Source organism: Carassius gibelio, chromosome B20, assembly GCF_023724105.1.
Source record: "Carassius gibelio isolate Cgi1373 ecotype wild population from Czech Republic chromosome B20, carGib1.2-hapl.c, whole genome shotgun sequence".
Lineage (NCBI taxonomy): Eukaryota > Metazoa > Chordata > Actinopteri > Cypriniformes > Cyprinidae > Carassius > Carassius gibelio.
This window is the reverse complement of record NC_068415.1, coordinates 26,302,284-26,317,315: the sequence shown is the minus strand read 5'-3', so window position 1 is coordinate 26,317,315 and position 15,032 is coordinate 26,302,284. Positions and strand designations below refer to the sequence as shown.

Below are 15,032 nucleotides of genomic sequence, written 5' to 3'. Positions count from 1 at the left end.
CGACTACGGTTCCTAAACTGCAGTTTTGTGCTGATAACTGTGCTTTCCAAAGCTTTTGCTCTCTCTGTTGTCATTTCTTGAAAGATTCTGCATGGCACTGTTTGGAGATACTGCGGTTATATAAAATGTGTAAAAAAATTAATTGGGTTCTTCCCGCACAGGTTTGGTCCTGCTGACTATGTTCTTCACCTGCATCTCCCCAACAAGCATTTATGCACCTCCTCTGCAAAAGACAAATATGACACTGGACAGTTTTGCAGCAGTGGCCCAGTGGCACGCTGTGATCTTAAAGGGTTTATTACTCTGTGTTGTGGCTGCAGCAACCACTTTTCAAATCGGGGTCATTACATCCTTTTGTGTCGAGAATCGGAGACGCCAGGCTTCTTTTAGCCACCTCGTCCTTCAGCTTGATTTTGTTTCCAAATCTTGGTGGAATCCCTGCTTCCCTGCCTGTAGTCAAGAGAGCTGTCTGGCTGCCATTGAATGTAGTCGTGGCCGAGAGGTTAAGGCGATGGACTCTAAATACATTGTGGTCTTCCCGCGCAGGTTCAAACCCTGCAGACTACAGTTCCCTTGCTGTCCTTTTTTGCTGATAACTGTGCCTTCCAAGGCTTTTGCTCTCTCTGCTGTCATTTCTTGTAAGATACTGCATGGCACTGTGTGGAGATACTGCGGTTATATAAAATGTGTAAAAAAATCATTGGGGTCTCCCCGCACAGGTTTGATTCTTGCTGACTATGTTCTTTATCTGCACGTCCCCAGCAAGCATTTATGCACCTCCTCTGCAATGGACAAATATGCCGCTAGACACTTTGCATCTGCGACCCAGTGGCACAATGTGATCTTACAGTGTTTAGTACTTTGCATTGTGGCTTCAGCAAGCCCTGTTCAAATCGGGGTTATGACAAAGTTTTTTTATGTGAAACTGGGACGCCAGACTCCTTTTAGCCACTTCATCTTTCAGCTGGATTTTGTTTCTCAATCTTGGTGGCATCCTTCCATCCCTGCCTGCAGCCAAGAGCTGTCTGGCTGCTGCTTAGCGTAGTTGTGGACTCGAAATCCTTTGGGGTAGACTATGTTTCCTTTATGCTGTTAATTGTGCCATCCAAGACATTTTACTATATTTGCCGTAATTTCTTGTAGGCGTCTGCTCACCAGTTTGTGGGAATACTGCTGTTATAAGAAAGGTATAAAAAAATCCATAGGGTTCTCACCGAACAGGTCTGAGTACTGCTGACTGCGCTGTTCACCTCTACATCCACAACAATCATTTATGCGCCTCTTTTGCAATGTACAAATATGCTGCTGGACCGTTTTGCAGCAGTGGCCCAGTGGCACGCTGTGATTTTATAGGGGTTATTACTCTGTGTTGTGGCTGCAGCAACTACTGTTCAAATTGGGGTCATGGCAACCTTTTGTGTCGAGCTTCAGGGATGCTAGGCTCCTTTTAGCCACCTCATCCTGCAGCTTGCTTTTGTGTCTGAATCTTGGTGGCATCCTTGCTTCCCTGCCTGCAGCCAAGAGAGCTGTCTGGCTGCCACTAAGCATTGTTGTGGTCGAGAGGTTAAGGTGATGGACTTGAAATCCATTGGGGTCTCCCCGCGCAGATTCAAAGACTGCTGACTATGTTTATTTCACTGCTGTTATTTGTGCCATCCAAGACATTTTGCTCTCTATGCCTTATTTTCTTGTAGAATTCTGCTCAGCAGTTTGTGGTAATACTGCTGTTATATGAAAGGTATAAGAAATCCATAGGGTTCTCACCACAAAGGATTGAGTCCTGCTGACTATGTTGTTCACCTGCACGCCCCCAATGAGCATTTATGCGTCTCCTCTGCAACAGACAAATATGACACTGGGCCGTTTTGCAGCAGTGGCCTAGTGACACACAGTGATCTTATAGGGGGTTTTACTCAGTGTTGTGGCTGCAGCAACCACTGTTCAAATCGGGGTCATGGCAACCTTTTGTGTCGAGCATTGGGGACGCCAGGCTCCTTTTAGCCACCTTTCGTGGCATCCGTGCTTCACTCCCTGCTGAGCGTAGTCGTGGCCGAGTGTCCACCCCGATGCAGGTTCAAACCCTGCCGACTGTGTTTCCTTCACTAACCTTTTTTGCCGATAACTGTGCCTTTCAAGGCATTTGCTCCATCTGCCGTAATTTCTGGTAGGATTCTGCATTGCACTTTGTGGAGATACTGTGGTTATATAAAAGATATAAAAAAATCCACTGGATTGAGTCCTGTTGATTACATTGTTCACCTGCACGTCCCCAACAATCATTTATGCGCCTTCTATGCAACTGACAAATATACTGTGGCCGAGTGGCAAACTGTGATCTTACAGTGTTTAGTACTTTGTGTTTTGGCAACCCCTGTTTAAATCTTGGTCATGGCAACCTTTTGCATTAAGCATCGGGAATGCCAGGCTCCTTTTAGCCACCTCATCCTTCACCTGGATTTTGTGTCGGAATCTTGGTGGCATCCTGGCTTCCCTGCCTGCAGCCAAGAGAACTGGCTGGCTGAAACTATGTGTAGTTGTGGCACTACCTTCCAGCGATCGGACGGCCGAACACTTCCTAACACTTCCTAACAACATTTGAATACTTCTGAACAAGGTCACAACACTACCTAACAAATTCTGAATGAAAGTCCGAACAATGTGCAAACACCTCCTAAATAAATCCAACAGGGGGAAAGGAGCCAATCTATTCCTACCAAGAGGAAAAGACCAATCAGCAATTGAGTTGACATGCCAGTCTTGCTAGGTAAGCATTATCAAAATACAAATCCATGACATCACTGTTAACCTATTTGTTCAAACATTCATTCATGATTTGGAATAAAGATTATTCTGATCGGTCTACGCTTGTGTAGCAAGCTAATTTAACATGTCGCTAACTGATGCTAGTTAAGCCTTTGATGCATAACAGGTCTAAAGTTTTTATTTTCTATATCTTTGAAAGAATTTTATTTCATCATTCAGTATTCCAAGTATTCGTTCCCTACGTTATTTCAGTCATGGCTGAGTGATTCTTTGCTGAATGTATTTAAATAATTTATTATTCCAGGTATTCATTAAATATCAAGTTTTTGTTTTCCACTAATCATTGTGTTATTTTTTTTAAACCGGAACCAGGAACACTTCCCATATCACCCTATACTTGCTACATCATTAGAAGAATGGCATCTATGCTAATATTACTCTGTTTCTCTCTTATTCTGAGGTCACAGTAGCCACCAGATCCAGTCTGTATCCAGATCAGAGGGTCACTGCAGTCACCCGGATCCAGTCTGTATCCAGACAAGATGGTGGATCAGCACCTAGAGATGACTTCTACATCCCTGAAAGACAGCGAAGACCAGGACAACTAGAGTCCCAGATACAGATCCCCTGTAAAGACCTTGTCTCAGAGGAGCACCAGGACAAGACCACAGGAAACAGATGATTCTTCTGCACAATCTGACTTTGCTGCAGTCTGGAATTGAACTACTGGTTTCGTCTGGTCAGAGGAGAACTGACCCCCAACTGAGAACTGGTTTCTCCCAAGGTTTTTTTCTCCATTCTGTCACCGATGAAGTTTCGGTTCCTTGCCGCTGTCGCCTCTGGCTTGCTTAGTTGGGGACACTTCATCTACAGCGATATCGTTGACTTGATTGCAAATGAATGCACAGACACTATTTAAACTGAACAGAGATGACATCACTGAATTCAATGATGAACTGACTTTAACTATCATTTTGCATTATTGACACACTGTTTTCCTAATGAATGTTGTTCAGTTGCTTTGACGCATTGTATTTTGTTTAAAGTGCTATATAAATAAAGTTGACTTGACTTGACATGACACTTCAGAAGGGTGGCAAAGTCCTAAATGTACTTACAGTTGTGGTAGGGGGTCATCATCACTGGAGAGTTTTCATTGCCACCAGAGTGCCTTCATTCCTGGTAAATTCTAGTTGTTAAATTGCAGTATGTTCTGTAGATTTTTAATTTGAAAAGATTGCTATTGTGTCAACATTATAGAAGTAGAACCCTGGGTGCTACTTGGATTCGGCTTGTTTTCTTGGAATTTACTAAATAATGGTATTAAATTTGTATGTCCTCAGTTTAAAATAATAGCTGATTGAATCTGTGAATTTTCATTCTTAGGATGGAGACACAATGCCATGTACATACAAATGTACATGTTAGAGGGGGCCTCGAGGTGGAACATGAGCCTGGCAAAAGTAAGCATTTACCCCTCCAGGAAATCCCACTGATACGATATCTCGTATCTAGTATCTAGTATTGGAGTATTCCTCTCTCTCTCCTCTCTCTCTCCTCCCTCTCTCTGTGTTTTCTCCCCCCATTAACAATGTGTTAAAAATTATTGCAGGGGAGTGCATTGCAGTGGAGTACTTGTTGGCCCAGTCCAGTAGAGGTGACCATTTGATTGCACACCACAATGACATGCCTGAAGTCCCCCCAGAGGAGCCCGAAGAGGATAGTGAAATTGACACAACTGTGTGCCATGCAGCTGACCTTAGGGCTGATGACTCTGACCCTCCAGTAGCGATCGTGGAGGCCCAGGTGACCAGTCAGGTGGGTGACACTGAACCCAAATCCCCTGATGAGGAGGTCACTGAGGAAGAGGAGGATGACACTGCATGTACTAGCACATCAAGCCAGGTAATGTTGCTATCCTGTACTATGTTTTACTTTTTTTTCAAATGCTGGTGCAGTGCAAAACACCTTTTGTCAACCATGTGTAAAGCTAAAATATATGTACAATGCAAAATAATTACTACCAACACCGTATATATTTATTGGACTGTGGTTAGCGTTTTTCCAGAGGTGTCTTGGGCTGGGAGGCAGTTGATGCCCTGGCAGCCTACCTGGTTGGCCTAAACCGAACGATCACTGCCTTGTCATCACAAGAGGAGGCCAACATAATCCAGCTGTACACGGCTCTGCATGCCATGGAAATATAGCCAGAGGGTTAAGAAGAAGGCTTTGACAAGACCTTGGAGAGCATCCAGGAAGCAGAGTGGTTCTGCTCCAGAACAGCAGGCAACAGAGAGGTAATTAGACTATTTGGATCTTCACTAGTTTATAATTTTCAGTTTACAGTTCAGATTATGTCATCCTTATTTTCCATAGATTGTTCATGACTCATGGGTCTGTGAATGTGTTTGCCTATGGCTTTTGAAAGAGTTTCAGCAACTACGGAACAGGCCCAAGGACAAAAAACACAAAAGACAAAAACTCTGCCAATTCCACAATCTATTGTGGTGGTATACCGCAACTTAAAACAGCTGATGGAGGACAGCAGAGAGGTTCTAGGACAGACTAACCTGGTTCTGGTCCTGATAAACACCACTACTGTCTCCTCGTGGCGAGTCTTCTTTTATGCAATACTTTAATACAATCACAGAAGTATATCAAGATTGTACTTATAAAACCATCCTGTACATGCTTCTTTTAAAAATTATGCTACAGTAAGAAAATGGGCTTAAGTTCACTTAAATTGATAACTTGAGAATGTTTCTCTTGCATGGTACTAAGAAGACAGAAACATGCAGACAGAGACATGCTGCTGCAGGGTACTGCACTGCCCAAACAATTATATTAGGCAAACAAGACTCATCCTGAAGTGTGCACACTTCCAGCTGTTCCTGCACAGCATGGGCATGAGCCCATGTTATTTCAGAAGCCAGCAAATCAGGAGGGAGAGGCCTTCATTCGTAAGCGTTTCTCCAACATGTGCCCACCCCTCCTCCTGGATCTTACTCGGTATGTCCAATATACCCACCAGCATTACCTCCTGGGTCCTACCCACCCTTTCCCAGCTACCCACCAGGTATACCACTGCCTCAGTCTACCCAGATCCTGAATTTTCTGTAAAAGAACAGCTACAGCACTACTATTGCTGAAATCTACAGCTAAACAGAAAGGCTGAGAAAAATCTGGTGCAACAAGCACAGGAGCACTAGCTAACGAGACTTTGGCTCCATCAAATGCCTGTTGAGAAATAGTGGTCCACTCAAAAGGCACTTTAGTACTTATAAGATCAATCTAGGGTGCCACAATGGATGCATAATTTGGGCAGACCCACGATAATACCCAGCCATTCCCAGAAACCTATGCAATTCTCTGTGATTTGTAGGTACTGGAAATGGGGTTAAATGCAGAGCATGAATTCATACTCACCATACTTGGCTGTATTTCACATCACTTTCACTTGACTTTCTGATAATTCTGTCCAGGGGAGGCATTTAAGGACAGAATAAGGGCTTGAAAAGGGTTAGTTACAAGAGGCAACAACGTGCATCTAAATAAATTATAATGTTGTGAGAAAGTTCATTTATTTCAGTATAATAGTGTATTAAATAAATTAAATGCACATAGACTGAAGTAATTTAAGTCTTTGGTTCTTTTAATTGTTATAATTTGGCTCAAATGTAAAATAAAATTTGTTATACCCATCAAATTTAAGTGTTTATTTTATATTACAGAGAGCTAGATCAAGTAAAATATACTTGGGGCAATTTGTGCGCGTGCAAATAATTGTTGTGGTGCGACCTCTTAATTTATCTGCTAAACGTTTGCAAATTACTACACGTGCCTGCTGTCCACCATCTAATGCGGATTTTAATAATTAGATTGGTCATATATTATTTACTGATAATGTATTAACAGTACCGAGTTGCATCAGTTGAGGCTCGTGCAGCCGGTCTGACTCGCGGAGAAATCGACACTATTTGCGCAACCTGAAAAATACTGCAGTAGATATTTATGTGATATTTTATGTTATAGCTATATGCAACATCACATGAACAGAAGTGGTGTTTTCCCCACTTTCAGCTCGATTCCAAATGTCATATTGATTTTATACAACTTTAGTTAAATAAACAAGTAATATTACCTGACTTACATTTTAGACACATTGTGGATCGTTTTTGCTCCATTTCAAACAAAAATAGTTATAAGCAAACACATGACAGAACAGTCGTGACTCATCTCCGAGCAAAACACAACAGTCTTTCGTAACTAAATGATTAATTTTTGAACGAGTCAATGATTCAGTGAACTATTTATAAAAACGTTTACTTGCTTCATTTATTGAACCAATTTATTAAATCAGCCATTTAAACAAATCAGTTGATTCATTCATTAAGAGTGTGACTTGCCACCACCTACTGGTGGGTTAATTTCATATTTAAAAGTATCATTGCATTTTTCCAACATTTCATATTTGCATGTCAGAAAAGTAAAACATTAATCTAATAACATTAGTTATGCATTTGGACAGATGGAGTTTGTTGATACTGATTTAATTTGAATAGTAAAAATCATATAGTGTCTTATTATTCTAACATAATGTATTGATCAAATGTAAGAATTCAACATAAATGGAGACATGTACATTTAATCAGTTTAGGAATATATTGTCCTCCATAAAGTTAAAAAGTGTAACAGCAATCAATTTAAGGCAAATATAAGCTCATGTCAAAGCTTAATGTCGAGCCCTGGGGTTTATATGACTGTGTTTTGGTTTTGCTGTATTACATGTAAAGACTTCAAGAATTGTTATTGCTAAACAGAGATATTCATGAAGTTACAAGACTTGAGTAAATGTGAGTAAATGACTGTAATAAAGCCATTACTAGAGTGGCTAACTTTGAAAAAAAAAAAAACAATGCAACTTTGACCGTATCATTATTACTACAATTACAATTGTCATCAATCAAAACTTTGCTAGCAAGACTCTGGTTTGCTTTTATCCAATACCTATAGTCCGGACTTTTGCAATGGCTTGTTAAAATTCTATTATAATAGTTGACATTTTTGGATTAGATTTTTGGATATTGATATTAATGTCATGTAATGAACATAAACGCCTAAACAGACACTTTCTCATGTGGCCGATATCTCTGTTGCCCCAGAGCTGAATTTGAGCCATGCAGATATTTTGTACATATGAGTTTCTATCATATATTAAAGGGTTAGTTCACCCAAAAATTTAAATTCAGTCATTAATTACTAATACCCTCATTTTGTTCCAAGCCCGTAAGACCTTTGTTCATCTTCAGAAAACAAATAAAGATATTTTTAATTAGATCTGAGAGCTCTCTGACCTTGCATTGATAGTAACAAACTGAAATGTTCCCAGCTCCAGGAATGTAGTAAAGACATTGATGAAACCATAATGTTGTGAAGCTATGAAAATACTTTTTATGTGCAAAGAAAAATAATGACTAACAATTCTTCTCCTCCTCATCCTGTCTGCTGCAGCACACTGTCATTGTGGAGAGTATCACGATGCATGCGCTTGCTTTTGGTTCATGTAAACAATGCACTTTTAAATCAGACAGTTGACTTCTACTTAAGACAATTAGTCCAAACGCTTACAGTCAATAGTTATTTTACTTGGTAAAACTTCATGTAAAGAATAATTATGAACTGGGTAGTTATCCACTTGCAAACATTACCATTGGGCCTATCCCGATACCAACACTTTTGGTCTTGGACACTGGGGAATGTTTTCATTCAACAGGAAGGAAGTGTGCAAGCTTTTAAGAGCCTGAAAAAATACCAAAGCTCTGTGATCCAGTGTTAGTGTGATACACTAAATCCATGCTATTTTTAACACCACTCTGGGACAGTACATTCATCATGTTCTGGTACTCATGTGGCCCAAAAATGCAAAATATTATGAAATTTTCGGTATCAGTTAAATCAATTAGATATTACATATAGCAGTAAATGTAAACGTGTATTTTCTCAGTGTATTTGGTGCAGAGATGTTTATTTTGTAATACATTCACAACTGGTTTTTATCATGTAAGGTTAGGGTTCAATTTTTTAATTAATAAATTGTGGCTTCTGTTACATAGAAACAAACTCCTACAGACATTTTTATTAAAAAATGCAATGACAATACTGCAGTTTTGTCCTATTTGGCTAATCAGAAGCTCTACACACACCTGTGGTCTTCATGCCCTTTTGTCTCAGACTGGATACTGGAAATCACATTACAGCAAATTTCTACATTTTGAGTTTGAGCTTTTTCAGTATCTTAAAGCTTCAAAAGGGTCTAAGGAACAGCAAGGCATACAAAGTATACAGCTAGTTCTGAATTTTCTGTTTATTTATTTTTATTATTATTATTATTATAAATCTGTTACAAATTACAGTGTTAACTGCTGTAATTATATGTGTTGTAATTATTTATTTTCAGTATTTGTTGTGCGAGTGGTCAGTAAATAAACGTCTTCTTTCCTGTAGTTGAGCGTTACGTTACGTATTTAATACGTTTATAATATTCATTGGCCAAGCCTTTACCATAGTAGGTTTCGTCATTTCACTTCCTGAAAGTTCGGAATGCTACTCCACCCCCTGAGCAAGTTTGTGTTGAAGATAATAATAGAAACAGGGCAGGGTCCAACAGACAAACGCGCTTCAGTCGAGTGCGATTTCGCAATTTAATGACATAAACACAGTGACGTACACAGGAACGACAAGGACTGAGGAAACGCGTTTGTTGTCTCTCTCCGGTGAAACGGCTTGACACGATACACGAGGAGTTTAGCGATCGACAGAACTGCGTTACTATGCGCTGATGTAACGTTATATGAAGTTCTTCCGAAACGCTTGTGTTGCAGGACATCGATGCATTTTCGAGAGTGTAATATCGTTTCTTCGAGTCGTGACGAGCGTGTCCGTGATCAGTCCTTGATCTATGCAGTTATTCAATTCTTGCCATTATTTCCCGTCCAGACCTTTATATGCTGCTAAGAGGATTTTTACATTTTCATCTAAAAATAAAACGATAATCGCCTTTATCGTAGGTTGTCGGTGCTAATGACATCACGTCATGTATTTGTTCGTTAGGTGCCAGTAGCATAGCTGCCAGGAATGTGAAACTATGAAGTGTGCCGGTTGAGAAGCTGTACTCTCGGGGTTGAGGCTCTTTACCAAACTGATGAAAAAATGAATTCAGATCTGGAGGCCATTTCTCTTTCCGTACCCTCTTTTGGCCAACCCCTAGACATGATGGCAGGGAGTAATGGAGAATCCAGTGGCCGTGTGAATCCTGGTGCTGGGACCTTCTGGCAGGACCCCTCCAGCTGCAAGAGCGCCAACCCTGGGGTGATCTGTTTGCCCTCGGACAGTGGCACCTTGTTGACCACGGGTAAAAGTAAGAACCGAGCCGTACAAGTGGCCTACGTGAGGAACTCTGAGACGAGCCAGCCTCTCAGCCCAGAGAACATGGCTTTACAGTGTCTGAAGGATGCTTGTGACATTATGGGGTTTAAACTAGATATAATCCCCTTTGGGAAGCTGGACTTTGGGGAAACATTGGTCCTTGATCACTTTTACAATGCAGGTAAGTCTACAGACAGACGTTTTGGGGAATGTCCTGCAAATAAATGTGAATGTAATTTGCGGTATGGGCACAAATATTGCTATGAACAGTCTGTTGACCACCCACATGCTCGGTAGACACAGTCTTTACTGTCTTTTAGGTGTGTTTGGTCGGCCTGGTTTCTTTCTGTTTGCTTTCTTAGCTTTCTACAAGAACATAGTTCTCAAAAAGAAGTGATGGCATAACTCTCCCACACGCTCACAACCCAAGGTGGAGTCTTCACAATCTCATTTCCATTAGAAACGACTCGCATTTAAACTTGAATGGAAATGAAGTTATGTGCAATAGCTTGAAAATAAACTTAGACTGAGGCACAGTCTTGTTTAAATATTTCACTTTCACAATAGTCAGAGCTTCATGCATTTCCTTGCAAAGTGCAATCCTTTGCCCAAGTCATGCGGAACTAATGAAAGTAAAACCAATAGAACTGTTTTACTTCATCCCAAAACACTTAATAACAACACAATTCCCTGACCTGAGCCTCACAACACTCTCCTCTTCTCTGTGATCACTGCATCCAGTGACCATACGCTGAATTTAAAGTCGTTTGATTTGATCGTTGAGACTATTTGCGACTAGTTAGAAACCCTAAAACTAACCAAATAACACCCATTACTGTCGAATGAGTGGAAAGATGGTGTTGAGGTGAAATAAAGTGATTTAAAAATAGATGAAATTGATTAATCATTCATTAATCAGTAGTTAGTTTTAATGAGTATGCAATCACTCAATGTTGTGAAATATCAGTATTTGCACATGCTGACAGTTTTTGCCCTATAGGCTCTGCGGTGCTTATCTACACCAGGGATGGGCAACTTTGATAGTGATGAGGGCCAGAAATGTTCTCATTCATACCAAGAGGCCAGATTACTAATCTACATCTACGCATCTTTTACATCGTCTCACTCGCTTTCCTTTTTATTGAAGGAAATCAAAGTACAATTAATGTCATTTTTTTAAAAAGTATTTTATTAACTATAAAACTTGCGCAGTTATGCTAATTAAGAAGGGAAACTTTGTTGTCAGTAGACAGAAATATTGTCTCAATGAGCCAATGTAAACATATCTATTGCAAACAAATGTGCAGAGGTCTTTTTATAAAGTGGCCTTATAAAGGATAATATAAGACCTTTAAATACTTTAAGAACTAAACTTCACATTTCAGTCTTTAAATTTTTTAAGAAAAGGAATGAGTAAAAAGTATGAATTATTATATTAATTCAAAAATTATTATCAATAAGTTACCGTATTTTCTGGACTATAAGTCACACTTTTTTTTCATAGTTTTTCATAGTCCTGCGACTTATAGTCAGGTGAGTCTTATTTATCAAAATTATTTTGACATGAAGCGAGAGAAATGAACAAAAGAGAAAAAATTACTGTCTACAGCCGTGAGAGGGCGCTCTATGCTGCTCAGTTCTCCTGTAGTCTACACTGAACACATAGAGCGCCCTCTCGTGGCTGGAGACGGTAATGTTTTCTCTTGGTTCTTGGTTCTGAATAAATGCGACTTATAGTCCAGTGCGACTTGTATGTTTTTTTCCTCGACATGACGTATTTTTGGACTGAAGCGACTTATACTCAGGTGTGACTTATAGTCCGAAAAATATGGTATGTTAAATTACATATAGTGTCTTAATTGTTAACTTTAGATTTTTATAATGCACTAGCTTCTTGTTTAGCCACAGGTTAACATGTAAAAATATGCAGCAAAAATAGCAGATGTTTTTATTGAAAAAGCAAATTCGTTCTCTGCCAGCAGGTGTCACTTTCTGAACGGTAGAAATATAAGTTTCCCTGGTAACCGCAGTACACAAAGCAGCAGAAATCACAGCCTTTCGAAGTTTAATCAACATATTAATCTATAGCAATTATTGTATTTCTGTCCCCAAATTTAAGACCATTTATAATGAAGACTTTGTGTACCACTGAACTGTTTTCATGGCCTTACATTTAAACAAACTGAATCTAGGGCTGGGCGATATGGAGCAAAAAATATATCTCGATATATTTTGCTATATCTCGATATACGATATATATCTCGATATCTTTACAGGAAAAATAACCCCCAAAAAACTACTGCAAAAACAAATAAGGCAAATATTACATTTTAAGGGGCCTATGAAACATTTTATTTTTTTCTTCACCATATGTTTTATTGTTACCTAATTCTGTGTTTTAGCATGTGCAATTATTTAAATGCATAAAAACAACTTAATTAGTTAAAAACAATTCTTAAAATAGCCTTATGTGAAATGTTTTTTTCCCTTCAGAAATTCTGTGTATTTACATTTTTCTGATTATCAAATGAAGGCATAAAACATTCATTTAATTTATCTTTTAATTATTTAAAATTAAGCAAACTTAATTTTTTGGTAAACAAAGGGGATTTACTATTAAAAATAAAACATGGGAGAAATGTTGTGTGATTATTCCTTATAAAATTATGTTCGTTTCATTTTAATAGTAGTAGTAGTGGGCTATCTACATTCTGCTGTACAATAGTAATAGATTTCTGTCAAATACTTTTATTTTGACGGGTTTACCTTTACAGTTCTATGTATGTGATACCACAGTCTATGATGTGATATGAGCTAGTTTTACTCAAATCAAACGGTCAGATGCTCATGAAGTGACTCTCAGTGCAGTTCTGGAGATGTTCCTCATGTGTTCACGTCTTTATTCAGAGAGAGGAAAGACAATGAAATCAGCGCGAGCGTTATGCGAGCTTCCGTGTTTAATGAATGAAGACGCGCTTCTGCTCCATTCGTTGACACAGACACGCAGAACATGCAGGATTCATATTTAAATAGACTTTTCCGGGTTAATATTTGCAGATATTAGTCCATTTCGCGATTTGATGTAAGTGCATGACCGACTTTTGATTAATTCATTTAAAATTTGACCAATTCCGTGACATTCCGCGTTAAACTGTAAATTCCATTTTTATGACTGGATTCCGCGATTCCGTCCGCGTTTCATTGGGCCCTACAGTAGACATCTGCCTGCCGTTCGCCCTACGCCTTAAAACTGAAGTATCTCCATATAATGGAGCCAGTTGTCTTTTTTTTTTTTGACTAGTTCTCTACACGCGAGGTGAGAGGGGACAAAAGCAAGGAGGCGGGGGGCGAGCAAGCGGGGGCGAGCACAGCACAGGGAAGGCAAACAAGCAAAGTGGCGGAATCAGAATATAAACAATATATCGATATATACGATATGTCAAAATCCATATCGTGTTTAAAAAATATCTCGATATATTTTAAATATCGAGATATCGCCCACCCCTAACTGAATCCCCTAAAAACAGGAACCCCCTAAGAACCCACAGTTCTGTGCAAACATCTCTGACATGCATTTTTCTAAAAGGTTTTGTTTCCTATGCAGTTTACCTTTGAAATTTAAGGCTAGTTGTTTGTGAGCAGTGGTGTGATGGTGATTTAAATAAAAATACTGACTTCCAAACGATCCAAACACATGGGAATCCCCTTTAACCTGGTGAAAAGATCATCTGTTTACCATCTTGACTGGAAAATACTGTTTTCATGGTCAGTTTTTCATTTTTTATTTTGCGAATGTTAGTAAATGTTTACTGACTCCTACTGTAATTAATAGGTGAGCTGCTGGAAACTATCGTAACTTCTCCTGGTTGGAGACAATATTAACGTCATAAAGTGAATGCAAACTTTACTTGACTTACTTTTTATATATTTTAAAATTGATCGTCCGAGTCTAATATAATCCTTCTAGTTTCCCGTTCCTGATGTACACTGTGTGACTATTACTTCAGCTTGTTCTTTCATGTATATGTATGTCAATTTATTAAGTATTACTTTTAAGATTAGGAATTTAACGTTCCATATCTACAAAGCAGTATTTCTTTTCTCTAATCCTTTTCTCCTAAATAGCCTATTTATTCTTGTGCTTTGGGTGATTTGTCATTTTGTGTGACCTAGTTTCTTTTGGACTTTATATCACTGACAGACTTTCAGAGGTTTTTTTTGTTACTGCCTGGAGTTTGGCTCACAGTATTGTTCTCCCTTTATCATTTGTGATGGGTTTTTGATGCGCGGTTTGATTTCGTTTCGCAATAGTTATGTCCTAGTCAGTGTAGAATGCTATTTCATTCATGTGGCCTTTAGATTAAAAAAAAAACGTGAGATGTGTTGCAATGAAAACAGTTGTTTCCTGTGTGGTTCTTACAGCATAATTTCTTCAGTTTAATGCAGAAGATAAATAAACATTCTGATTCTAAACATACAGGTGAGCTATAGGAGTAATTACACTATAGGAACTATATAACAGGTAGCTTAACAGGAACAACCCGTCAAACAGTCAAAGGGGAGTATATCAGCAAACTAGTTATTAGAGATGTGTTATCAAGATGGATAGTAGCTGTAGAGAGATTTTGTTTCAGGTGTCCTTCTCATTTCTTGTAGAGAAGTAGCACATTCCTTGTATATTAGATGAGGCCCCACTAACTCATGCTGAATGGTTTTCAGTTCATATCTGAGAGCTGTACAGTGAGCTGAAGTAGGTTTTGTTTAATGTTTGTTTAATGTTTTAATAAAATTATCAGAAATATTCAGAACCAGACCAGTGCATAGATTTTCGACTAAATAACCAA

At 39.0% G+C, this 15,032-nt stretch overlaps 1 protein-coding gene across 1 annotated transcript in view; it reads left to right on the top strand.

The window, feature by feature from the left end:
* Positions 1-9,325: 9,325 nt before the first annotated feature.
* LOC127984350 (mitogen-activated protein kinase kinase kinase 5-like) overlaps positions 9,326-15,032 on the top strand; it is a 36,405-nt gene continuing 30,698 nt past the window's right edge. The window contains exon 1 of the mRNA XM_052586974.1: positions 9,326-10,369. Coding sequence (XP_052442934.1) covers positions 9,973-10,369 — 397 coding nt within the window. The 5' untranslated portion in view covers positions 9,326-9,972. The remainder of the gene's footprint in view (positions 10,370-15,032) is intronic.